General features: G+C 36.8%; 1 protein-coding gene across 1 annotated transcript in view; it reads right to left on the bottom strand.

Moving 5' to 3' along the window:
• KIF15 (kinesin family member 15) overlaps window positions 1–27,612 on the bottom strand; it is a 95,082-nt gene that overhangs the window by 31,349 nt on the left and 36,121 nt on the right. Inside the window, exons 5-16 of the mRNA XM_006868835.1 lie at window positions 25,120–25,157; window positions 21,161–21,258; window positions 19,676–19,855; window positions 15,248–15,457; window positions 14,004–14,129; window positions 13,791–13,913; window positions 9,329–9,452; window positions 8,195–8,271; window positions 7,535–7,744; window positions 5,673–5,850; window positions 3,099–3,240; window positions 1,534–1,675 (exon numbers count right to left, since the gene is read on the bottom strand). Coding sequence (XP_006868897.1) covers window positions 1,534–1,675; window positions 3,099–3,240; window positions 5,673–5,850; window positions 7,535–7,744; window positions 8,195–8,271; window positions 9,329–9,452; window positions 13,791–13,913; window positions 14,004–14,129; window positions 15,248–15,457; window positions 19,676–19,855; window positions 21,161–21,258; window positions 25,120–25,157 — 1,648 coding nt within the window. The remainder of the gene's footprint in view (window positions 1–1,533; window positions 1,676–3,098; window positions 3,241–5,672; window positions 5,851–7,534; window positions 7,745–8,194; window positions 8,272–9,328; window positions 9,453–13,790; window positions 13,914–14,003; window positions 14,130–15,247; window positions 15,458–19,675; window positions 19,856–21,160; window positions 21,259–25,119; window positions 25,158–27,612) is intronic.

Raw genomic sequence — 27,612 nt, 5'->3', positions numbered from 1 at the left:
ACATGGTGGGGATTATAATCAATGTAATGAAACAAGGTATATGATTTGTTGAATGTAAAACTGATTATATGCCCTGTAAACTTTCACTCAATCCACAATATAAATCTAACATTAAAAAAAAAATTCAAAACTTCTGTATAATAAAAGGTATCAAATATAAAAAGATAAGCAACATGTCAGGGAAATATAATGACAGCATATGTAAGAGAAGATTCACACATAAAAGTCCTATCAATAAGAAGAAACAGATAAACTTCTAATATGCAAATGAGATTAAGGATATACAAATAGACACTGAATTTACAAAAAAATTATTTCCCTCATACTAGCAACGAGGGAAATTATCTGAATTGCTATGCTACCCTTGGCAAACTTTATTTTCTTAATCTCATTCAAGCTCTATAATTCTACTGTGCTAAAGTACTACAAACCACCCACATTGCCATCAAGTTGATTCCAACTCAAAGACCCTCTGGGTAGAATTGTTCCATAGGGTTTCTGGGACTATGGCTCTTTACGGGAGCAGACAACCTCATCTTTCTCCCATGGAGCAGCTAGTGGATTTGAACCACAGGCCTTATGGTTACAGCAGTCCAACAGTACTCCTTGTTACAAATATGGTGTCATATATAGTATTTGGCAATACTATGCAAGTCTTTAAAAATAATTTCCTACTGGAATAGATTTTAAAAAGCAAAAAAATGAAAAGTGTACTTTGCAGGTCAAATCATGGTACATTCGGAAAATAGATATTTTGAGCAAAATAAAAACAACAACAACAAAAAACACTTCTTTTTCTCTCAGATATGGTATTAACTCTACATTATAGTTATACTTAAGGAAAATACAAACAAAAAACAACCCACCGTGTAAAAAGAAACGTGCACAATATGCTACCATTTGTATACAAAAGAAAATAAGAAAAAGAAAAACAAAACACAAAGAATTAGTAACATTAATTGCCTCCCAGAAGGGTTCTGGATGGGTGGGAGGACATCAGAAGGATAGACACCTGTCACTCTACTTCCTTTACAATGGCATGTGAACAACAAAAAAAGTCTTCTACAAAACTCAGCACTGTTTTGTTTTTTTAAAAAAAAAATCGTAAGTATATAAAAATCTAATTAAAAAATGTTTAAGATATATAAGGAAAGCTTTTTAAGCTTCAGAGGATTGGGTACAAAATATAAAGTCATTTCCACCTTCGAGCTTTCCTTTAGTATTTCCCTTTCTCGCTCACCTCACAAATGCTTGAACATTTTGTTTATTTTTTGAGAAATATGGTTTTTAGGGGGAAAAGTTGTGTTATTGACTGAGACCAGCTCCATGCCAGGCATTTTATCAGTGATCTCTAACAAGCCTGCAGTTAAATTATCCTCATCTCCAACTCAGAGAAAGGAAACATGGGGCTCAGAAGTAAGAAAACCCTGTCTAAGGTTATACTGTCAGATTGGAATTCAAACACAGGTCAGATTCTAAATGCTGCACACTTTACTACTCCACTCAACCCCTTGAGGTACACAGATTACCTACCTTAAGTGTTTCAGCATGAATTTTATTCAGCTGAGAAACTTCTTGCCTCTTGCAGAGTTTGGTTGCTTCCAAAAGGTTTTCAAGATTTAAGTTCGCTTTCTGCAAAGATTGAAGCTCTGATTCCAATTCTAGCTGTTTCTTCCTAAAAGATATTATAAAGTTGAAAATAAATACTCTCATAAATTTGTAGTTGTTAAGTGCCGTTGAATTTATCCTACAGCACCATTCCAGGATTTCATGCATTTGCAGAATACTTTGTCACATTAACTTTATAGCTGTCACTCAATCAGAGCTATTCTCTTAGATTATTACCCTCATTTTCCATTGGGTAAAACACAGCTTATAGAAGTTGATGGCTGGTTTAAGGTATGTTGTTGTTTAGGGCCACTGAGTCGGTTCCTACTCATAACGACCCTGAACAGGGTTTCCGAGGAGTGGCTGGTGAATCTGAACTACCAACCTTATAGTTCAAACAGACCTTGTGTTCTGGCACACAATCCTGCAGCGCCACACCAGGACTCCATTTAAGGTGTTGTTGTTGTTGTTAAGTGCCACTGGGTTGGTTTCAACTCAATGCAACCATGTACAGGGTTTTCAAGGAGCGCCTTGTGAGTTTGAACCGCTGACCTTGGTGTTCAAACTGACTTGTGGTCCCACATTTATCCTACAGCGCCACACCAGGACTCCTTTATGTAAATTGTTATTGTTAAGTGTTGGTGAGTCGATTCTGGCTCAAAGCAACACTGTATATAGCGTTTCCAAGAAGTGGCTGGTGAGCTTGAACCGCCTAAGTTGCAGTTCAAACCGACTATGCAGCCCAGTGCATTAACCCACAGCACCACACCAGGACTCCCTTTTCATATATGTTGTTGTTGTTATATATAGTACAGCTCAAATTCAAAATCCCAAATACTCCATAAAGAAGAAATATAAAATATTTTTAAAACACCCATTTCTTTAATTATACAATTGCTGATGTTAGGTTCTGTTAAATGATTAGGTAGGAGTTGATTTTTAAGTCAAGGACACTAACAACAGAGTAGAGCTGTATTCTTTATAGACGCATATTACTAGGTCTTTCTCACACGGAGCTGCTCGGTAGGTTAGAACAATCAACCTTTGGTTAGCAGCTGAACACTTAACTAACTAATGAGTCACTACAGTGTCTAGTATTTTAAGAGATGATTAATTTTAGTTTTAATATGAATTATCTTTAATATTATTTATCTTTGTCTTCTTTTAGACAATGAACATCAAGCAAGAATTTTAATAAACCTATAATTCCTAACAATAGTAACTTATTCATTAACCAGATAAAGATTTGACAACGTAAATTCAACACTAATCTGAACAGACACGTCACTTAAATATTCATATCATGTAAGTCACTAAAAACAATGTAAAGACCTAGAAGCAAGCTTTCTCTATTCATGTCAAACATGTTAGATGCTACTATGGATTTTAATACTTAAAGCAGAAATTCCAATAAAATTATCAATGTTACACCCTACAGTACACTAGCATTAAAATAGGTAAGCATGCATTCTTGTGTATGTACACTCTACCTTGTTAGTTCTTTGAATTCTTCATATTCTTGCTTTGAATTATTCAGCTCTGTCTGAATTTGCAGGAGTTGTGCTTTTAATTTCTCAGAGTTTGCCAATGAACATGGCTCTTTTGCAACTTTAGGAGAGAAACCTTGCTGACCTGCTAATAAGAAAACAAGTTCAGTTTTTGAAATAACGAAACATGACACATTTTTCAAGTGCTTTTTCAGGTCTCAATTTGAGGCACCAGGAGGGAAAAGAAGAGAAATGGGTTTGTAGATGTAAACCACAAGCGTCTAAAACTCAGCAGGCGTCAACATAACTCATCAAGCAGTATTTGAAGTTTCATTAAGGAGTCGAGAGGCCAGAGGATGGATGTTTGGTCATAATTAAAGCAATACCTTTTCCAGTTGAAGAAGGCACAAACAAGGAGTAAAGTACAATATGCATAATGCTGGACAGAGAAACATCAACAGTTGAACTTAGCAGAAATTAATAGCAACACCTAACAGTCTACAGATTATTTAGAAAAAGAAACCAATAACAAAGGCAGAAACTTGATAGAACTTCTCATTTACCAGGCATAAAATGACAGGAATCAACTAATACTTATCAAAAATTACACTGAATGTGAAGAGATTAAATGTACCAGTCAAGAGACAGGGAAAGCAGAATGGATAAGAAAACAGTATCCTTCAATATGTGATCTACAAAGGCACATCAAAAAGATGGAGACAGTTTAAAACATCCATCAACAGAATCAAGGTTGAACAAACACTGGTACATACACACAATGACAGTGAAGACTAGGCAACATTGTAACTGCATTTCACTTTTTTTTTTTCTATTTCATTTTACAAAATATTTATTCTGAAACAAGAGAAGAAGACATGATTTACCTATCAGAAAACTACCACTCAGCAATATTTTTCATCCACAAAGCAAGAGAAACATAAGACCATTTAAATTTAAATTTCACATTGGCATTAAAAAGCTACCCTGCCTTCTTGGATGGAAAAAATTAAAGCTAAAAATTAAGTAGTTTTGCAGATGGTTTGAACATACCTAAGACTTTAAAATAGTCAAATACTTTCTAAAAATTCTGATTACAAAACTAATACATACTTAAAAAAAATATTTAAACAGAACAAAATGAAAAAAAGTAGAGAAAGTGAAAGGCTCTGGTAAACTTTCTCTGGAACCCACCTCCCAACTGCCTCAGAGAAACACTTACCAGCAGTTTGGTGCATATCTTTCCAAACCTTTTGGTCTATACATCTACAAAACATACACATCTTAGTTTGGCTCATAATACACAGAGTGTTTTGCCACTTGTACTTTACACTTACATATCTCTTTGACATCTTCCATGTCAGTCCATGCAGGCTAGATGGTTTATTGTTGTTGTTAGGTGCCATCGAGTCGGTACCGACTCATAGCAACCCCGTGCACAGCAGAATGAAATACCGCCCGATCCTAGGCCAACATCACCACTATTGCTATGCTCGAGTCCATCAATACTACCACCTGGCCAATCCATCTCGTTTGGGGGCTTCCTCTATTTCTCTGACCCTCCACCTTACCAAACATGTTATCCTTCTCCAGCGACTGGTCCCTCCTGACTGGTCTGAAGTATAAGAGATCAAGTTTGGCCATCTTGGCCTACAAGGAGCACTCTGGCTGCACTTCTTCTAACACAGATCTGTTGGTTCTATGGGCAGCCCATGGCACTTTCAATATTTTCCTCCAACACCACAACTCAAAAGCATCAATTCTTCTACAGTCTTCCTTATTCACTGTCTAACTTTTGCATGCATATGAGGTTAATTGAAAATATCATGGCTTGAGTCAAGCGCATCTTAATCCTCAAGCTGACACGTTTGCTCTTCAACACTTTAAAAAGGTCTGTAGTCTATCAATAAAATACTCTTTTAAAAATGGCAAAATCAACTGTATTCACATAAATACATGTGTATAATTTTAAAACAAATGAACACAATCCTAAAACACAAAGGCAAAAATGTAAAGATATTCTCCATTTTTCCACCAGTGTGGAATGTTGGATCTTGAAATACCGAACTACATGGACAAACACCTGAAGGACATTATGCTGAATGAAATAAGTAAATCACAAAATGAGAAATACTGAGACCAATGTTGTAAAAAGTTAATAAAAACATTTTCTTAATAAAAGAAACAATCGATGATGGTTACGGGGGAGGGAAAGTTATTTATGGACTAGAGGGCAGACACATGTTAACATGGTGACAAGAGAGGCATTAATAGAGGAAAGATGAAGGTAGTGGGAGACACGGGAAAGAACGCATAGTTAGAGCAAATAGAGGTAAATACTGTAACTGATGGTACATGGAGGGGAATTACAATCATTGTAATGAAGCAAAGTGTATGGTTTGTTGAATATAAAATTGATAATCTACTCTATAAACGTTCATTCAAGTCACAATAAGTTTGAGAAAAAAACATATTAAGCAGAACAAGTCTAGAGGCTAACATTACTCCAAGTGTAATATACTACAAATGTGCTTTGAAACAGCTTCCCTTATACAAGGTATTTATACAATCATTCATCACCTTTGTTGTTTTTCTCTGTGTCACATACTTCAGAGAAAGCTTTTTCTAGTTTTGCAATGGTCTGGGCATCCATTTCTTGGGCTTTTTTCACAGGCTCTAATAATCTCAGTCTTCTATTCTCCTCCCTGAGGGAATGATTTTCCATCGCATATTTTGCAACTCTGGGGTGGTGCTCTATCTGTGACATAGAAGAATTTCACATAGTAAACATTTATATAATTTCCTTAATGAGCAAGTCTTGCTGTAAAATCAACAAATGGGATAAAATTGAAATGTTCATATAACAACTGTTATTCTACATCTGAATTCTACAACTTTCTCTCAGGTGACGAAGAAGATACATACAAGGGTATGCACTGTAACACTCTTCACGCAAAGGGGCCAAACTATTGTGTGGTAGGTATGTGGGAAAGAATAAGGATATTGATCATCAAGTGCGAATGTCCTCCAAGATACAATACTAAGTAAAATGGGCAAGGTGCATGAAAGTACATATGGTGCGCTTTCTTTTGTGTACAAAAGGAATAAAACCACCTGTATTAGTTTGAATGAGCATTTAAAAAACTCAGGAAAGGCACACAAAAAAACTAAAAATAGATGTCTTTGCTTTTTAACCATGGGCATTGGCCTGTTACTACCTATGTATTCTCCCCAGGGACAAGGTGGAACAAAGTAAAAACCTTCTGAAAGTTTCAATTCTAAAGAGATTAAATGTTCAAATTACCACAACTGCCCACTAGAGTAAAAGTAGTGGCCTGCAGTGTGGCAAGACTTAGGGACTCTTGGGCCCAGAGTCAGTGACATGCCACAGAGGACTAGAATAGAGTGGAGAGTAAAGCGTCCAGCTGATAAGAAGAGAGGACACATGCACAAGAACACCCACACTTGCAAATAATACCCACCTGACCTGGCTTCAATGGCTAACCGATCAGAGCTCAACCAGAAGAAGAAAGAAGAGGGAAAAAAAAAACCAATCTGATACAATTTGATGAAACTGACCTACGCCTATGGAAGCAAAAGAGGAAACATTGGCTACCCAGAACAGGGGGGCTACAGAGGCAAAAAGTGACTGGCTTACAAGCTTTCAAGAGGGACCCTACATCCAGAGGGCGTGGAGCAAGGTAGAATCTCCACTGAATAGTTTCCAATCTGTCTATGCGGGGTCGAGGAAAGGAGATGCGGATAGGTCTCTTGTGATACAATGGTGAATAATTGTTATCAGGACTGATTGTAAGGGCTGGAAATATAAAGGTAGATGTTTTGTAGCAAAGTGAGGGGAGGGATTAACTTTGCAGTCGAGGGGCGGATGTCTCCGGGACCATCAAGGGAGAAGAGCAGAGAACGGAACCCTACCCAGGGAAGCGGTGATGCCAGAGATGGAGGCAGAGATGACAACGCAGAGAGATGGAGCAGCTGGGGACTTTGGACCTGGAGAGGGTAAGGATCTTCGGGGGGGGGGGGGGGGGGAGGGGGGGCTGCAGGCTTGTGGGGTATACCCTGTGGTTGGTGGATGATGCATGGAGGGGACTGTAACCATGGCAAGGAACCAATATACGATGGGATCATTGTGAAGCTCATGTTCTCCCCTGTAAACTATCACATATCTCAAAATAAAGCATACTACATGCTTCAAAAAACAAAAGTACACTTGGCCTGCTGGGGTAACTTTATTGTAGCAACACTACCAAATCTTCTTACCTTTTCCCTACAAATTCTACTATTTTGAATGAAGTATGATTCTATAATTCTTTTTTCTCTATCAGTTGACATTAAGTTAAAACAATTAATTTCCATTTAACTACAAGAATTCCGGGACACATTTATATTTACTCTGAATTTGTTTTCAAATGCCATGTGCTCACTTGTTCTCGCAAAGTGTGAATCTCATCTCTTAATTCTGAGAGCAAACGATCCTGTTCCTCAGGCAGAAAACTTCCCCGGGATTCTTTGTGGAGCTTCTCCAGACGCATAATTTGATCTTCTCGAAATTTTACAATCATTTTATTAGACTGAATAAATTTTTCCTTTTTGATGGTGAGGTCTTCTAATTGGGTAACTTTTTCTATCAGAGCCTTAAAAAGGTCACAATTTGGTTAAATAAGAAAAATTACTCAGCTTCTCTAAATCTTCATAAACCTACAAATACAAATTTTTTTTTTTTTTACATTCACATTTAATCTTAGTATTTTCAGTGAAAATTTATATAGCAGCTTAGGTTGCCATTCAAAAATTTCTCTATAAAGTGTTCAGTTACATTTTCTACAACGCATGTACTTTTTCCATTTCTATTAATCTAGTTTCCTTCCTTTCCCCCTTATATTTTCATCTTTGTTTTACAGTAATTATTGACCATTTGTCTCATATAGATGATGTTTTAATTCACATTTAATCTTAAACACAAAATTAGACTTTTTAGTCTTCCTTTATTTACTTGATGCCATTTACTAAGTAAGGCATTAATAACCACATAGTACAAAGTAAAATCACCTTGAACTCTCATTATACTAAATTCAGTTTCTTACCTTTCTTTCCTGTTCAGACTTCTTAAAGAATAACATTGCCTCACAGAAACACTTCACATAACTAGTATTCTCTTGGTCTGTAACTGATCCAGTAAGAAAGGGAAAATGAAGATGTAAGAAAGGTTTAATTTTCAAAATTTTAAAACCAAGAGATGAACTGAAACAGACAATCTTTGATGGACTGCTCTCTATTAACCTAAAAGAGCCAGATTATCATCACGGGATTATGAATTCAAAGTAACCTATTCTACAAATTATTCTTTGAAGAAAAATAAATTTCTCGTTTTTATTTAGTTAACACATACAGATTACACATGGTTTGGCAGAATCTAAGAAGTGGATCTAAAATAAACTGGGGGAGCCTTATTGGCCTGTGTTGTGTGCCTATCTTTCTTGATAACCTAATTCACCCTCATGATCTTAAAACTTCAAACTAACCCATGCTACATGTTTGCACTGGACTCCTGGTGTGGCACAGTAGGATCAGCGCTGGACTTTGAACCACAAGGTCAGAGGTTCAACTCCACCAGCTGGCTCCTTGGAAACCCTATCCAGACAGGGTTGTATGAGTCAGAATTGACTCAACAGCACTTAACAACACTATTCTTTAAAGAAAAATAAAATTTCTCTTATCCTAGTTAGTAAACAGTGGGGGCCTGGTGTAGCATTGCAGGATAATGCGCTGAACCACAAGATCAGTTTGAACCGTAAGGACTGATAACTACAAAGACAGCAGTTCAAACATACCACCCACTCCTTGGAAACCATATATAGGGTCGCTGAGTTAGAACTGACTCGATGGCACTTAACAACAACAGTATGATAGAATCTTAAAAGTGGATCTAAATATAATGTATTAGTATTTTTTTAGTACGTATTAGGGATAAATTATTCAAAATTATTTTGAGTCCCTCTTGTCAGTATATCTCAGAGAACTCGGTACTTATGGTATGTGTACCAGATGAAAGCACTAAGTTCCTGTGTAAGTGAAATAAACAGAAAGGGATAAATATGGGCATGTACTTGTGGAAAATTTTTGGTAGTTTTATCATGTGCCTATCTATCATATAGGGTTCTTATACTAATAGTAGCATATGATCTTTCCCAGGATAAAGGACATGTTGCTCATCTTACCTCTGGTCAGAAAACTCTCTGGTAGTATCTGTCCTGAAGTAAGCTGGGCCAGTTGTTCTTTGAGCCTCTTCACTTCAGCTTGCAGTTGGCTCACATTTCCTTGGGTGTCTTCATTTACCACTGCCTATTCAAAAATTTTAAAGGAAGCATTAATAGTACACTCTTTCAGTTGTACAAAGCTGTGTCTACTTATTTGTATGATTTGAAGTGAAGTAAATAAAGCTGGACTTCTATCTTACCAAAGTCCAAAGGCCACCAGAATCAATGTCAGAAAGAAACCAGTGTCAGCAGGCTGTCTGCCCCTCCTTATTCCTCCTCTCCTGGGTTTCCACTTACTTTTCCCCTCTGCTGACCAGCCCTGGGTGCTTTTGGACTAGATCACCCTAGAGATCTAGGGTATGTTCATCTACCACTTACTTCTCCTAAAGAACAGATTCTTACCCCTAGAGAAGAGCAGACACCTCAGTGGGTGTCATCTCCCTTCTGTCCTGGCATATAGTGACAACACAGTCTAAGTCTATAGGAGCATGATGACTTGAAGGACTGGCCTGAGGACCATCAACTTGGCAGAAACAACCTCTCTCAGAGAAACCCAACCATGCATTTCTCAACAGTCCTCCTGAAAGGATAAGGTGGCTTTACAGTTCAATCTAGTTTTTACAACATTAAACAAGATCTTCATTTCCTTAAAAAAATGTCTTATTTGAGACAGCTACTAAAAGGACTTTAAAAGCCTCAAAAACCAATAGGGTGATCATGAGTGTCAACAGTTGAACACCAACCAGGTCAAAGGTACCCAGTTCTGAAATAATACTCAGTGAGGGGAAAAACCCATAGGCAATCCCAAGGCCCCCTTTGATCTTATCTTAAGCCTAGCTTGCCCACTGGGAAAATTTTAAACCGCTCATCCTTAAAATCTCAGATAGCCTGGCCACTAACAATAAGGCACTTCCCACTGCTAGGCTACAGCAGAAGGACTTACCATTGATAGTGATTGGTATAAGGCTCTAGTTGCTGGTTTATATGTCAAGAAGTTATTTCTAGTTGCTTACAGTTCTTATGGCCAGCCTCATAAGTCATGCCTGTACATTCTGACATCATTATCACATTGGTGACACCATAATTCTAATGGTCACTATAGTTCTCTAAAATCTAAAATAAACTGACAGACACCAAGAAATAAGTTCAGAAAGCTCTAGTCATTTTTCTCTTTATATTACAAATACCTAACTAATGATCATAATCTAAGGAAACAATGAATGAGTATTCTTCATTTACCAAGGTGTGGCCCTAGAATATGAAATCTAATTTACAAAAGAAAGAATAGAAACAAAGCTTACAAGTTGATCCTCATATCCATAAATTCTGTACTTGCAAATGTGACTACTTGCTAAAATGTATTTGTAAATCCAAAATCAACACTTGCAACGCTTTTGTGGTTATTTGTGGACATGCACAGAGTGGCAAAAAATTGAGTCACTCAACGTATCTATTCCCAGGTGAGGTAAAACAAAACAATGCTATGGCTTCGTATTTCAACTCTCACACTATAAATAAGTAACCTTTTCAAGGATTATTTTGTACGTATTTTGCATTTTTGTGCTATATGTTGGTGATTTCCTGTTTAAAATGGCTGTCTAAGAATAGTGCTGAAGTAATGTTTAGTGTTTCTAAATGCAAGGTGTGTGAGGTACCTTAGAGAAGATAGGGCTGTGTGAGAAAATATGTACATTAGATAAGCTTTGTTCAGACATGAACAATAACGTATTATTGTTATGAATTCAAAGTTAATGAATTAACAATATATCTTAAAGTATCTTTAAACAGAAAAACACAAAAAGTGAAGTTGTTGGTACTAGCCTCCTACTCTGATTTATGGTGACATGGTGTGTAACAGAATACAATGTTGCCCAGTCCCACATCACCCTTATGATCATTGCTATGTTGAAGTACATTGTTTTGGCCACGTGGCAATCTGTCTCACCAAGGGATTCTCTTGTTTATACTGACCTTCTATTTTACCAACCATAAGAAAATGTAAGAATGTTTTATAAGAAAATGCTTATAAAAACTAACCTTGTATTTCTTCTAAAAGTAATGGCTTATCGTTTGCTATTCAGTGTTTGCAGCAACTTTACAAAACATAATATATACTAAATCATCTACACTTCTTTTAATACAGTATATGACTACTTCAAGTGTTGAGGGCACTATTTTAGCTAAAAGGGAAGCTACAACATGGACCTTTTTTGCTCTTATAATTAAATGATCATGGAGTTTACTCTTGAAATAAGAATAGCCAATTGTCTCCCTTGAAGAAAACAGGAAATTAATCTACCAATTTGTGGTACCAGGACTCTTGTATCTAGAACCAAGAATGTCTCCAACCTCACCAAAACAAGTGGTGCACTCCTGGGTCATTCTGCAGTTTGCACCAGCAGGTGACAAACTACTTCCATGAGCCAAACCCAGCCCACTGCATTTTTGTAAATAAACTTTTCTGGAGCACAGCCATGTCATTTGCTAACATATTATTTATGACTACTTTCTTCATTACATAACAACATTCAGTAGTTGGGAAGACACAAAATGGTTAAAGAAGTCTAAAATATATACCATCTAGCCCTTTACAAAAAGGAGATTTAGTAGTGTAGTGGTTACAATTTGGGCTGCGAACTGCAAGGTTAGCAGTTTGAAACTACTAGCTGCTCCCATAAAGATTTACAGCTTCAGAAACCCTGTAAAGGGTTGCGATGAGTCGGAACCGACTCCATGGCACTTAACCACCAATAACCAGCTCTTTACAAAAGTCCTGGGGTGGTAACGTGGGTTAATGCACTGGACTCCAAAGTCGGTTTGAACCACAAGCTCATCATTTGCTCCTCAGAAACCCTATACAGGGGCACTATGGTTTGCAACTGGCACAATGGGACTTAACAACAAGCCCTTTACAAAGGAGCCCTGGTAACACTGTAGGAGAAGCACTGGAGGACTAACTGCAGTTAGGAAGATGTGTCAACTCCTGAGTCCATGGGCACTAACCAAGCCCCTGGGGGGAAAGGCTGAGAGTAAAGTAGCCAGTCAATCTGAAGTTCAAGTAGGTAGGTATGTGTGAACCCTACCAACTTGAAGCTAGTACCCATTTGAGCTAGCTTGGATGGCTAGCTGACCAGAGCTTGACCAGATAGTTTGATACTGTAAGTATAAATTGCTACAAACTTTTGCTTATGGATATAGTGTTCAAAACTTCAACCAGAATGGAAGGATTCTTCATATCAAGGAACAAGCTTGTTTACTCCTCAGTGTACTGGGTTAATATTGTTAAGTGCCTTGGAATCGATTCCAATTCATATAGAGTTTACAAGAAGCAGCTTCTGAGCTTGAACCACTGACCCTGCAGTTCAAATGACTTTTCAGTCTGATGCATTATATCACAGCGCCACACCAGGACTCCGTAATGTGTTGATTGTTGTTATTGTTGTTAAGTGCCGTTGAGTCAATTCCGACCCATAGCGACCCTGTATAGGGTTTCCAAGGGGCAGCTGGTGGGCCTGAACCACTGACCTTGAAGTTCAAACAACTTTGCAGTCTGACACATTAGCCCACCGCGCCACACCAGGACTTCGTTGATAGGGATGGGCAATTTAGACATTGGCTATCAAAACTGGCTATAAAGACATGAGTGGCTGGCTCTCAAGCTTTTATGAGTGTGCCTAGTTTCAGAATGAGGGAGTAAGGTAGAATCCCCACTGAATAATGTCCCTCTTTTCCAGATGGATCTGGCAAACAGGAATGGGTAATGATGGTAGAACTTTATGTTTCAGTTGCAACTATCAGCAGGATCAATTGTGATTATCACAATTGTAATTACAGAAGATGTGTAACTAAAGGGGGAAGCAGTTCATCTTTCATTTCAGGAACAGAAGCTCCCAGGATCATCAAGAAGGAAGAGCATGAGTGGAGCATCCATTGGATCCTTACCTAGACAGCAGAGACAGTGGCAGAGGTGGTGACATGGAGAGCCAGAGCAGTTACGGGTTCCAGGCCCATGGACTAAGTAAGGCTGTGTGCCTGCGGACAGGAGGCTGGCTTGAAGAATGTGCTCTTTGGATATTTAATTGAATATATATATTTTGTTTTGAATGTGTACATCAAATAGTTTTGCTCTGTTCGTTGATGAAATGTAAGATGTAAATGAGGAGGCACAGGGAAGAAATAGGATAACAACTGTTGCAGGGAGGGGATTGCAATCATTGAGATGAAACAAAGTGTATTATTTGTTGAATATAAAATTGATGTTGTCTGTAAACCTTTACTTCATTCACAATAAAAAGTTACAAAGAAAAGCTTGTATAGAGAAATAAATAAAAGTCAAGGTTAATATTAGGGTAACCGGAAACATGGGTTGCTGTCAACTATTTTTCTAATTTGTTTAATAAAATATACTCAGAAGGATGGTTACCTTGTTTTTAATCAGCTTGGCTCTTTGAGCAAAATTAAGTGTTGACAGGGTTTCCCCAAAACACTTGGATCCAGGATGAACATTTGCAATTATGGCTGTTTTGGCATTACCTCCAAGAGAATCCTACATAATGACATGAATAGTGTACATTTTCAGGTGAGAAATCACAAGACATCAAATAAAAGAGCCCAGGAACCCGATGATCTACTTTACCCGCAACAAGAAGGTAAGTCTGGAGTCTCTGTAACAAACATGCCTCTGTTTTCCATTGCCCACATCAACAAGTGCAGTAATCACTTGCCCCAGGCAGCTCAAGGATCGGTTGATATTACCTGCTTCCTGAGGTATTGGGGAAAAGAAAAAATTGTAGGTAAGTTTGATACTTTTTGTTATTTTGAATTAAAAGATTCTAAGCAGGGATGACAACTCCGATTGAAAAAACAAGGCAGAGAAAGTATTAAACTAACTTTTCAACACAAAGATGTGTTCAACTATCCCCTACTCTGCTCCTATTTGACGTACACTGCAATGTTCAAAGACATACACTGTTCCTCAATGAACAAGTCTTCTTCTTACTACCCTTTACGAAAAGCCCCCAAATCTCAAACATAGCAACAACTGTGAGGATGGGGTAGGGCTGGGCAGTACTTCATTCTGTACTTCAACAGGGTTGCTATGAGTCAAGACCCACTCAATAGTACCTAAGAACAAGAACAATACTGATGGTTTTTGGAGTCCACTCCAACTCCTGACATCTCCATGTGTGTCAAAGAAGACATGTGAGCTATAGAGTTTTTAATGGCTGATTTTCAGAAGTAGATCACCAGGCCTTTCTTCTAAGGACCCCCAAGGTGGACCTTAGCCTGGGACGAGGTCCTTAACTCTTCAACCCCCAATCTATTAAACAGCATAACTTGCGTCCTTTCTCTTTAGGTTCTCCCCTCTTGACAATGGTGGTCAGGATAGCGAAGTTTTTATAAAAGAGGTTTTCTTCATGAAATCACTATCTTAAGGATTTCCTAGTATTCACTGAGTACAAACTTGGCCCAGCACTCCTGATCCTCAACGATCTGGGTCTACCTACTTATCTAACCCCAACACATCCACTGACTCCACATATACGTTGCATTCAAAATAACCCATAAGATATGCCCCGGCCAAGCATGTATAACTCATTCCTCTCTTCCTACCCAAATCCTGTTCCTTTTGAAACTACTTCAAAGACTAGTTTTTCTTAAGCTGCTACTTATACCATCAACCGCTGGTATAAACTCAAAACACTCTTGTTTCCAACAAACTTGTCCTATTCCATGTATATTTACTGTCTCCACCTTATAACAAAAATCTGTTTTATTCAGATCAAAGCAATTTCTTATTCATTGTACCCTCTATAACACTGCTTGGTACTAACTTCAAATCAGAATTCACACAAGTTAAAGACCTTAATTTTACTGTACCTTCAACCTCATCCCTTCTGCATGGGTATCTTTTTGTCTTTCAGAGCCTGCTAGATCTACCATGTTGAGGAGGGAGGTCCGTATGTTCACAGTCTCAGTGCTCTTCTCCATTGACTCTATCGTAATTGTAAAGACTGCATGAGACCGAGAGGATTCTCTATTCATTGATGTCGATGCCACACGTCTATTTCTCCATCCTCCAGATAATACCTAGACAAAAGACAAATATACGAAAAGAAGCAGCAATAAGTGCATTAAGGAAAAACTTAAGACTTAATTTAAGGTGAGAATCACTCATTTTAATGAGAAAAATACTGGCATATGTTGAATTATCTGTTTATACAATATTTTACAGTGATTATTCCCCTGCAGAACAGGGTTGGGAATCTATGGCCTTACCACTGTTATCTACCTCATTAAGTGAAATTCTAGAATCACAAGGAATACACAACAGCCATCAAAATCACCAGTAGGAAATATGTAAGGAGTAGTAAGGGGCAGTCTCAAATTATTTTCCTTTCCCTGTCCTTTTTTTTTTTTCCTCTCCAGGATATGGAAAAAGAATGAACAAAAAGTCAGAAGCCTTCTGATGTAGAACTAGTTTTGCCACTCTCGAGTTGTGCTAATTTAATGCAAACCACAAAATTTCTTTGAATGTCTTTTGCAACCTAAACAATGAGAAAGTTAGACAATAAAGCTCTACGTTACTAGGAAGGCCAAAGCTTTTAGTTTACAAAGAATTTCCCCCGCTCCATATCACTTATAGTGCTGTAAAATAAGCACTAGGCTAGTAGCCAAAAGGTTAGCAGTTCACACACACCAGCTGTTTCAGAGAAAAATGGGGTTTTCTGCTCTCATAAAGATTATAATCTCAGAAACTGTATACAGAGTTGATGTGAATCCATTATGTATTAACTGTGTGGTCTGGAGCCAGTTTAACCTTTTCACAGGTTGGTGCCCGTATCTGTAAACTGAAAACATGGGCAGACCATATGAATCACCTGGGGAACTTGTTAAAATACATATTCTGATTCTATAGGTCTGAGTAGGGCTCTTAAAGTCAACATTTCTAACAAGCTCCCAGATGATGCTGACGGTGTGAGGACCATATTTTGAGTGATAGGCAACAAATCATTATCCATGAATTCAATTTTTACACCAACTTTTTGAAGCTTCTTCCTATGTACAGGATAAAATGGAGAAATTAATTCCTACACTTCAAAGACTATGTTGTTATGTGCCATTGGGTTGACTCCAACCCATAGCGACCCTGTATAGGGTTTCCAAGGAGCAGCTGGTGAGCTTGAACTGCCAACCTTGCAGTTCAAATGGCTTTGCAGTCTGGTGCATTAACCCACAGCGCCACACCAGGACTGTGGCTGGTTAATAAAGACGGCTATAATGACTAATATTTATTGAGTGCTTACTATTATACGCCAAATATTTTTCTAAGTTCTTTTGTGTATACATTACTTAATTTCATTTTCAGTAAAATTAAGTAATGTATACCATTATAGCTGTATATATTAACCAGCCACAGTACAAAATTTGTGTATCTTTTATATTTCTAAAATAGTACTTTATGCTGCATCTTCAAAATTTTATATCTTATATATTTTTTTACATGGCAGAGTCACATAGCTGCCAAAAAAAACGAGAGCTTCTCAAATAGAAAACCCTCCAAAATCACAAAATATATAAAAACAACAACAATAAAAACAGGGCGAACAATACCCTATTGAGTATGTAACAAAACTGAAAAAAACAAATGCAAACATATAAAAAATATATATGCATCCAATCTCACTTGAAATCCTAAGAGGCTTTTTTTGGTAGATACTGACAAGCTGATGCTAAAATTCAAATGAAAATAAAGGGATCATAATAACCAAAACAATTGTCAAGAAGCTCACAATTGGAGGAGGACCTACCCTACAAGATCTCAGCAACAAGCTATAATAATTAAGACAGTTTAGTATTTACAAAAACATAGATCAATGGAATACAGTATAGATAACAAAAGTGCAGAGGCAAACCAATGGAGAAAAAATCTTTTCGCAACAAATGGTGCCGCATGCAGGATAAAACTGAACCCTTATTTCTCGCCATATATAAAAACAAAATATAAAAAAAGCTCTACAACCTTTAAAACACAGGGAAAAAATATATTGGGATAGGCAAAGGGTTAAATGGAATACAAAATGCACTAACCATAAAAGAAAAGACTGATAATTAGACTTCATCAAAATTTTAAACTTTGTTTTCCAAAAGATACTAGTAAGAAAATGAAAAGGTAAGTTAAAAACTGGGAGAAAATATTTACAACACATGAATCAGACACAGTACTTGTATTCAGACTTCACAAAGAATTCTTATAACTCAATAATAAGATACCCAACTAAGAAATGAGCAAAAGATTATTTGAATAAATACTTCACAAGCATACAAATCAGCAATAAGCACAAGAAAAAATACTCAGTCATCAGAAAACTGCAAATTAAAACAATAACAAGATTTCCACTATCTACCTATTTGAATAGCTAAAATTATAAAAGACAGCACTGCAAGTATTAGTAAGGATGTAGCAGAATTCAAATACTCATCTATTGCTAGTAGAAATGAAAAATGATACAACCATGTTGGAAAACAGTTTGGACATTTCTTAAAAAGTTAGACATAAGCCTACCATATTCCCTAGCCACTCCACATTTAGAAGCTTACCCAGGAAAAATGAAAACATACAGATAAACAATGACTTACATAATTAAATTTTTGAATTCAGGTTGAGTATTGGATGCTATTAAGAATTATACAACAATTTTGTAGGTATGATGATATATTATAGTTCTTTTAATTTTTTTGTGACAGATAGTAAAATATTTACAGAAGAACTGATGTTATATGGAATTTGCTTTAACATAATACAGACTGGAAAGGTAATGAGGGGTGTAAATGAAACAAGATTGTCAAGAGTTGATGACCACATAAAAATCCATATATACTCTACTATTACCTACTAAATACCTACATCATGTACTTTTAGCATCTCTATCACAGAATTCTTTTATCATGTTTTACTTAATATTGCTTTTAAATGATAAGATTTTTATGACAGCTATTCTTTTTTTGTCCCTCATGGGTTCCGCAAGACAAGGTACTGTCCCTTTTTGGTTGTGCAGTTTTAATGGAAAGTCTCTTGATTCAGACAGTGAGGCTCATTCGGTCCTCTGTAATCTCCCCCTCCACATACACCTCTAAACATTTCTACAACTTACTTTAGCAAAGCCTTATAGCTTTGCTGCCAAACATCAAGACCTAAGGATGAGATTTTGCCCAAGTCAGTAACATGCATTTTACGCTAGGCAAAGACGAGAAAGTAACATTCACACCTATACACATTGTAGTAAAAATACAGAACACCAAAGAAAAAGAGCTTAAAACTTTTTACTAAGGTACTACAAAAGCTTGTTGACAAATGGGCAAAGTGTACTGAAAAGCAAGGAGATAATATTGAAAAGTGATGTATTTGTCTTTTCTGTAAGTTGATTAAAATAAATTCTACAAACAGACTGCGGATAATTTTTGATTCACCCTCATATAACAAGAGGGAGGTTGGTAAAGGAAAGACGAAGGTGGCAGTAGATACAGGTAAGAATGCAAGAGTTAAATGAATAGAGGTAAATACTGTTAACTTATAGTACATGGAGGGGATTGCAATCATTGTAATGAAACAAAGTACATGATTTCTTGACTGTAAAACTGATGATGTGCTCTGTAATCCTTCACTCAATTCAAAATAAAAAGATTAAAAACAAAAAAAAGGCATGTAAAAATTCCATTATCTTTTTTCTTTCCCATTAACTTTTAATTTCATTTTCCTGCACACTTTTTGAAGTACCCTCACACTATACAGCAGTAAAAATAAATGAACTAGAACTCCATGCAACATACATGAATTGCCATAATGTTTGACTCTTAAATTGGCTAATGAATTCCTGTAAGTTCATTTAATATATTTAGTAACTTTTGTGCACATGACAATATTTTTATGTATCAAATATTATAAAATTAATAATTTTCTTAAATCAACTGGCCAGGACCGATTTCATAAAAGTGTAGATTATTTTGTCAAGGCATTTGCCCTCAGCTGAATGCTCAAAAGAAGTAGGCTTCTGATACCAGTAAGTGCTTTTAACATTTAACAAATAAGAAAGAATAGATAATAAAGGAAAAAGAAACACCAGCTGGTTTAAATGAGAGATACCAGAATCCCCTCAAAGAGGCGCCTCCTAGAGGAACCACTAAAGAAATATGACCACAGATGGAACCTTCTCTCCAATGACCTACAAAATGGTTTTCACTCTTGAGCTCAAGGTGCTTTCACAGCATTTTTGCATAAGCATCTAAAGTTCAAGGTAGGATAGATACCTGGTAGGCTTCAGCAGCTGAAGTAACCACTTGCTCCACTGCACCAACAACAAAGACTCCCTTCTTGATATGTTCCCTTAAGTACAAGCCAGCTGATGCAGAATCCAACAGATCATATATCTGCTCATTGTAGATTTCAATAAAGGAACACTTACAAAGGAAACTCTTTCCAGCTCCAGCCTATAAAAAAGAAGCCTTATTTAGGATGTATTATTTTTATCCCTAATCTTTCATTTGCTTCATAAAGTACAAATCTGCCACAATATTACTTTTTAATACAATATAAAATATTTAAAAGTCAGCATGAAAAAAAAATCTAAATAGTTTCAAAACATTATGACACTTTAAGTAAGCACCAAACCATAGTTCCAGGAGCCCTAGAGGTTTACAAAGGTGCCTGTGAACCAGAAAACCCACTGCCATCAAATCAATTGTGACACACAGAGACATGATATATGGTTTCTGAGGTAGTACATTTTTACAGGAGAAGACAGTGAAGAAAGCTGATGGTTTTGAACTGCCAACCCTGTGGTTAACAGTCCAATTTTTTATCCTACAGTGCTACCAGGGCTTTTTTGAACCAACACAGGGATATGGCAATTGGGCAGTCTATTTGAGCAATTTCACTTTCAGGCTATCTTATATCCTATGCTTCCCTGTAATGCTATATTTGAAGCAAGTATTACATTCTTTAAAAACTTAATTTTTAAATCTCTCTATAGGATTTCTAACTACAGAAATGCATGATGCTAAATTTAATTACTTCTCTGGTATTCAGTATGTGTCTAACTGCAATGATTTCAGGGAGTTAGTTCCTGCAGAGTAGGAAGAAATGGTAAGCCAATTATTATTATCAGTTTCCTTGATAGACAAATGAAGAAGCACATAATACTAATGGCTTTTAAACCTGAAATTCACTATGCTAAAGAAGTAGTCATGAGAATGGCCAAAATGAAGTCAATGGAAAAAGGATAACCAGAACCCCAGTATGGAGTTACACGACATGTGGATCAAGGGGCTCATTGTCAAGAGGTAACAGGTACCAGAAAAGAGGTAAGGATGGGTCTCTCACTACAGACACAGAGAGAATCTTGCAACACCAAAAAAATTATCAGTGTGCCTAGGTACAGGCAGGCAACGGAGCTCAGTGTATCTGCTCTTGGTTAAAATATTCTTTATACTTTCTCTCCTCTGATATCTGACAGTCTAAGAATCACTACTTTCTTCTTTTGCTTAAACCAGCAATCTAGGTTAAAAGAAAGAACATCTTTTAACACCTAAAACCCAATTAAAATGAAAACTGAAAAAAAACAAAAACACCTTCATTTTAACTTAAGAATTGAAGGATTTTTTATAGCATACTACCTTTTTCACAATAGAGAGTATTACCCATGCTCTTCTGTGAATCACAAGCAAATTACTAGTAACAAACAACTCAAAACTAGACATTTCAAAGAACCACTTTACTTTAATATTAACTTTTACCTTCTCTTTTTCACGATCAATTAAGAAAAACAAATATTCAAAACTTCGTGGGATTACTCCTCTGAGGTTATGAGAAAAATTATCAGATTCAGATGGTCCTAAAAAGTTAAATTGAAAAAAAACTTCATTTTTATTCTATTTTATAATGGCAACATGAAAGTCAATTTATACAGAAAAAGGATGACACGTTGCATAATCAGTTTGCTATCTCTGTTCTAAAACAAGTTAAGTTTTCTACTGCCAGGTACCCAAATCAACAGAAATATCAAATAATTATACCTTATTGTTTGTGATATTCAGCTCTGACTAACAGCGTAGACTGAGGTCCTACACTGGTTGTGTCACCATAAGACAATCTCTTAGAAGTTCAGAGTTCTCAGTGGTAAAATGGGGATAATAATGGCAATAACTATTTCACAAGGCAGTTGGAAAAGATTAACTAAAAGTATAAAGGTAAAGTGTTAAGAGCAGCACTTGAAAACACATTTAAACCAGTCACTATTGAATTGATTCCAACTCATGGCAAACCCCATGTGTATCAGAGTAGAACTGTGCTTCATAGGTTTTCAATGACTGCCTTTTTGGTAGTAGATAGCCAAACGTTTCTTTTGAGGTGCCTCTGGGTGGGTATGATTAGTAGCCAAACACGTTAACTGTTTAAACCATCCAGGGACTCTCTTAAAACACTAAGTACTAAAAATTAGCATTAAGTAGCACAGTCATGCATGTTTAACGTCTGATATGTTCTATGAAACAGGATACTATATGATCTGGACTCTGTGTGAACACATTATATACAGGCAGTCCCTGAATTATAAAGAAGTTGTATCCCTAAGTCTATCTTTTAAGTTAAATTTGTACAAAAATCAAAATAGTTAGGTATAGTTTGTACCTAATTATCAATTAGTCAAGTGTTATTGTACAAGTATATATTGTACTATTCTATGTATTAAAGACATTAAAAAAATAGTTCCAACACACTAAAACATCTTTAACATAGTAATACACCAATAACATTTGGATGTGGATCCTGAAGTAGCACCTGTTTCTCATTACAAACCACTGTGTTGTTGTTGTTGATAAGTGCTGTATAGTCAATTCTGACTCACAACGACCCTGTAAAGGGCTTCTGAAGAGCAGCTGGTGAGTTTGAACTGCCGGCCTTGCGGTTCAAACCGACCTTTCAGTCCAGTATTTATTCTACAGTGTCACACCAGGAGTATGTACCTGAAATTCTTAATATAATGGGCATTATGGGGGTTGTGACCATGGATGTGTATGCAATTATAAGTTACTGGAATAGAAATTATGTGGTACACGACTGTGTCTTTTAAAACAGCAATAAAAGCCAAGACAGTAAAAAAGATATGTAAAATATCTGATAAAATTCCTATACAGACAGAATAGGTATGTATACCAAAGCTTCTTGTTGTTGTTGTTAAGTACCGTGGAGTCGGTTCCGACTCATAGTGACCCCACACAGGATTTCCAAGCTGTATAAATCTTTAGGAGAGCAGAAAGCTCATCTTTCTCCCATGGAATGGCTGAGAGTTTCAAACTGCCGACCTTGAGATTAGCAGCCTGATTTGTAACCACTGCGCTACTATTATATAAATATTTAAAAACCACAAATCAGTAAGTTAAAATACTACTTTTAAAAATGGAAAAGAAACCTGAATGGGACTTTCACAGAAAAGCAATCCAAATACCCAATAAAACATGAAAAGTGTTCAATTGTCATTAAACATCAGAGAACCACTACTGAAATACACAATGAGATAAATGCTTCACACAATCCAGACTGACTTATTTTTTTTTAAAGCTAACAATACCAAATGTGGGCAAGAATGTGAAACCACTTTGGAAAACTGTGTAACAATATATACTACTAAGAAACTTTGGTGGTACTGTGAGTTAGGCACTAAGCTGCTAACAACATGGTCTGTGATTCAAACTCACGAGCCACTCCACAAGAGACAGATGAGGCTATGTGCTCCCAAAAATACTGAGTTTCACAAACACTAAACAGGCTCACTGGAATCCTGGTGTGGCCGCTGTGGGTTAATATGCTAGACTGCAAAGCCATTTGAACTGCAACGTCGACAGTTCAAGCTCACCAAATGCTCTTTGGAAACCTTATACAGGGTCATTATGGGTCAGAACTGACTTGATGGCACTTAACAACAATATATAGGGTCATGATGAGTTAGAATCATCTGGATGGCAGTGGGTGACTAAAACGAATTATATGTATATCCTATGTTCCAGAAATTTCATGTGTAGGTATACATATATCCAACAGAAATGAGCTTCAAAAGACACAGACACATACAAAAAATAAAGTTAACAGCAGCACTATTCATATGGTCACAAACTGAAAATAATCCAAATGTCAATCCAATAATAAAATGAAAAATCTGTGATACTGTCATTTAATAGCATACTGGACTCTTTGTGTGGCACTGTAGGATAAGCACTTGACTTCTATCTACAAGGTCTGTAGTACAAACCCACCAGCCACTACTCAGAAACCCTACAGAGGGTCGCTAAGAGTCAGAACTGACTCAATGGCACACAACAACAATATACAACAATGGATATAAACTGCAACACAGGAGCCCTGTGGCACAATGGTTAAGTGCTTAACTGTTAACCAAAAGAACAAGGTTCAAAATCACCAGCCACTCCTCCAGAGAAAGATGTGGCAGTTTACTTTCATAAAAATTACAGCTTTAAAACTCGTTGTTGTTAAGTGCCGTCGAGTCAGTTCCAACCCATAGTGAACCTGTAGTACAGGGTTTCCAAGGCTGTAAATTTTTACAGGAGTAGAAAGCCTAGTCTTTCTCCCGTGGAACAGCTGGTAGTTTCAAACTGCTGACCTTAAGGTTTGTAGCCTGATTTATAACCACTATGCTACCAGAGCTCCTTTAAACGTAAAGCTCTATGGAGCAGTTTTATTCTGTCCTATAGGGCTGTTAGGAGTCAAACTGACTCAGCAGTACACAGTAACAACATATATAGGATAAGGAATTCTGGTGGTACAATGGTTAAGTCCTCAACTGTTAACCAGTAGGTTGGCAGTTTCCATCAACCCAGAGGCTATGCAGGAAATTAGACCTAGTGATGTGTTCCCATAAGGAGGACAGCCTAGAAAACATTACAGGATACTTCTACTCTGTTACATGGCCGCTAGAAGTCAGAACTGACTCAAAAGAACGTAGAAAAAAATGTAACATGAATGAATCTTAAAAAACTTAATATTTAGAGAAAGAATCCAGAAACAAGACAATATACTGTATAATTTGATTTGTAGAAGAACAGCAAAACTAATGTTGTTAAGTGCCATCAAGTCGATTTCAACTATAGTGACCCTGTTTCAGGGTTTCTGAGCAGCTGGTGGGTCTGAACCACTGACCTTGTGGTTCGCAGTCCAGAGCTTATTCTACAGCACCATACCAAAAGTCCTCTAATGATGACTGTTGTTGTTAAGTACCTTCGAGTCGGCTCCAACTCATAGTGACTCTGTATAGGGTTTCTGAAGAGCGGCTGGTAAGTTTCATTCACCACCAACCTTGCAGTTCAAATCATCCTTGCAGTCTATCGCATTATTCCACAGCACCACACTAGCATTCCTCTAATGATGACAGTAGTAATGGGCATTTCAAGGTACAGGTGTAGATAGTTTACTATGAATCTTGATTTGGGTGGTGCTTATACAGATGTATAAACATGTACAAATTCACTAAAGCCTTGAATTGGGGAACTTATCTATAAGAATGATTGACACACAGCTAACAAGGAAATAGAAATCTGGCAGAAGCCTGGAAAACATCCCTAATTTTATTAGTTCAACATCATATACAGAAATTATGCCTTCCACCCAAAAACGTCTTTTGGTGCTATCATCACAGAAAAAGTAAATCAGCAAACCAATAAATGTTAACCCTTAATTTACTTACCCATCATAGTAAATGTTTTCCCTGAGCCAGTCTGTCCACTGGAAAAAAGAAATGTTACATATTACTTTTATACATAGTTAGAAGGCTATTTTCTTATTTTATGTGGTCTATTAATATAATGTCTACTAATAACTATAGGTTAAACATTGCACTGCTAACTGCAAGGTTGGTGGTTCAAACCCACAAGCCACTTCTCGGAAATCCTATTCAAGATCATTGTGTCAGAACTGACTTGATGACACTTAAAAACACTAGTGTAAAAATTTTTCCTTTAAAAAGCTTGTCTTGAATGCCCAATCTTGTAGATTATACCCATTTTAAGTTTTTGATAAAGGAAACAAGTGTAAATTGCTACAATTTGATGAACTTTTTTCTATACTTATGGATGTATAGTATCTCAAAATACCAAACAAGAAGGAAGGAGTCTTCATATCAAGTATCAATTCTATCTCCTCTGTATACAGGGATAACAGGGATGGGCAACTTAGACGCTGGCTACTTAAAATGAGGGGGTGGGGGAGAGCTATAATGGCACAAAGTAACTGGCTTACAAGTTTTCAAGAAGTTTAGTTTCACAGTGTGCGGGGATGGTAGAATCCCTATTGAATAGTTCTCATCCTGTCTAGACGAGTCTGATGAAAACATACGGGAATTCAAATGTAAGTAACTGTTATCATGATTAATTGCGACTGTCACAACATTAAAGGGAGAAGTTCTGTAACCAAAACTCTAGGACAATCAAGAGAGAAGAGTGTGAACAAAATGCAGGACCCTATCCCGAGAAGCAGTGACAGCAGAGATGGAGACAGAGATGAGGACATGAAGAGAGAGGGCAGCTGAGGACTCTAGACTCATGGAAAGAGAAAGGCTGTATACTTGCAGCCATGAGGCAGGCTTGCAGAATGTGCCCTTTGGGTTGTATAAATGATCATATATTCCTGAGCGTTTTTTGTACTCACCCTCCAAAACAAACAAACAAACAGAGGGAATGGAAGCAAATACTGTTGAATGATGATGCACGGAGACTGTAATCATTGCAATGAAACTATGAGTATAAAACTAATATTCTCAAGTAAATTATCACTCGATTCACAATAAAAACTTAAAAAAAAAAAAAAGCTTGTCTTTTCCTTTTTAAAATTATACACAGTAAAAAAATTAATGATCCACCTTCTCTCCCTCTAAGCCAAACCCTAATAGCTTACCACTGTTAATTGTCTAGTACATGCTTACAGATCATACAAACATACCCATAAGTTTTCACTGAGTTTTTATTTATGAAATAAACTGAGATCACATTCTTCATACCAGTCTGCAGCTCACTTTTCCCCTTAAGTTTAGCTCAGCTATCTAAGTGAATACAGATCTAATTTACTGTATTTAATAATGACATAATGTTCAAGGATATCACATTTTATTTAACCAGAGCCAATTGGACTTTTGCAACCAATTTTTACCTTTTTTTTTTTTTTTGATTTTGATTTTATTTTACATTTTATTGTGAATTGAGTGAAGGTTTTCAGACAAAAGCATCAGTTTTACATTCAATAAATCATATACTTTGTTTTATCTCAATGATTGCGATCTCCTCCAGGCAACAACAGTTATCGCGTTTCCTCTCTGCTGTTCCTATTGCCTTACCACAGTTCCACACATTTCTCAACTCAAAGGGTAAATGTTGCCATTTTGATCTTGAATGATTGTCCACCCACTGTGAGCACACCTTACTAGTGTTGTTGTCTCCCCCTATGTACCTATCTACTGCTTGGCTGATAATTGGGTCATCAGGATGAGGTCTTTTCCAGACCTGAAGAGTGGTCCATGACCATAGTATTGGGTTCCTATTTCTTTCTGACCAGAAAGACCAGTGCTTTTCATTAATAATTTTGAGTTCTGTTCCACATTTTCTCCCACTCTATCTGGTACACATGGCTACTTTAAAATTACAGACGACAGACTCCCATTTTATACATGATACTTATTTTACTAAATGGTAATGCTCTACAATTTTATTTGGAATTTATTCTTTAAAATTTTAAAGTGTTTTTACTCAAAGTGCCCCAGACTATATCATGGATGTCTAATATTACTATTGATTTTGCTAATAGGAGATCTTTATTGTATGATGCTAACAGAATTCTGTTGTATGTGGGACCATTTATGTTGCATGAAGTAAACCGACCACATAATGGTCATGAGGCCACCACCTGTCTGTCAGTTGATTCTACTCTATTTGCTGTGTGTACCCATGATGCTAGAAGATATTCCACTACTAACAGTGCCTCTCAAGGCAGTGAACTTTCAGCAGAGTTCCTGATCCAAGACACACTAGGAAGAAAGGCCTTGTAATCTACAGGAAACTGGTTAATGAAAACTTTATGAATCTCTACATAACACTGTCCAGCTGCCTTACTTTGAACACAAAGCAAGGATCAATTGCTATAGGTGAACACCAGGTTTGCTGAAGCCGGAGACCAGCATGGGTAAGAGAGA

This window comes from Chrysochloris asiatica, unplaced genomic scaffold, assembly GCF_000296735.1.
Source record: "Chrysochloris asiatica unplaced genomic scaffold, ChrAsi1.0 scaffold00124, whole genome shotgun sequence".
Taxonomy (NCBI): Eukaryota; Metazoa; Chordata; class Mammalia; order Afrosoricida; family Chrysochloridae; genus Chrysochloris; species Chrysochloris asiatica.
This window is presented reverse-complemented; position numbering and strand designations above follow the sequence as displayed.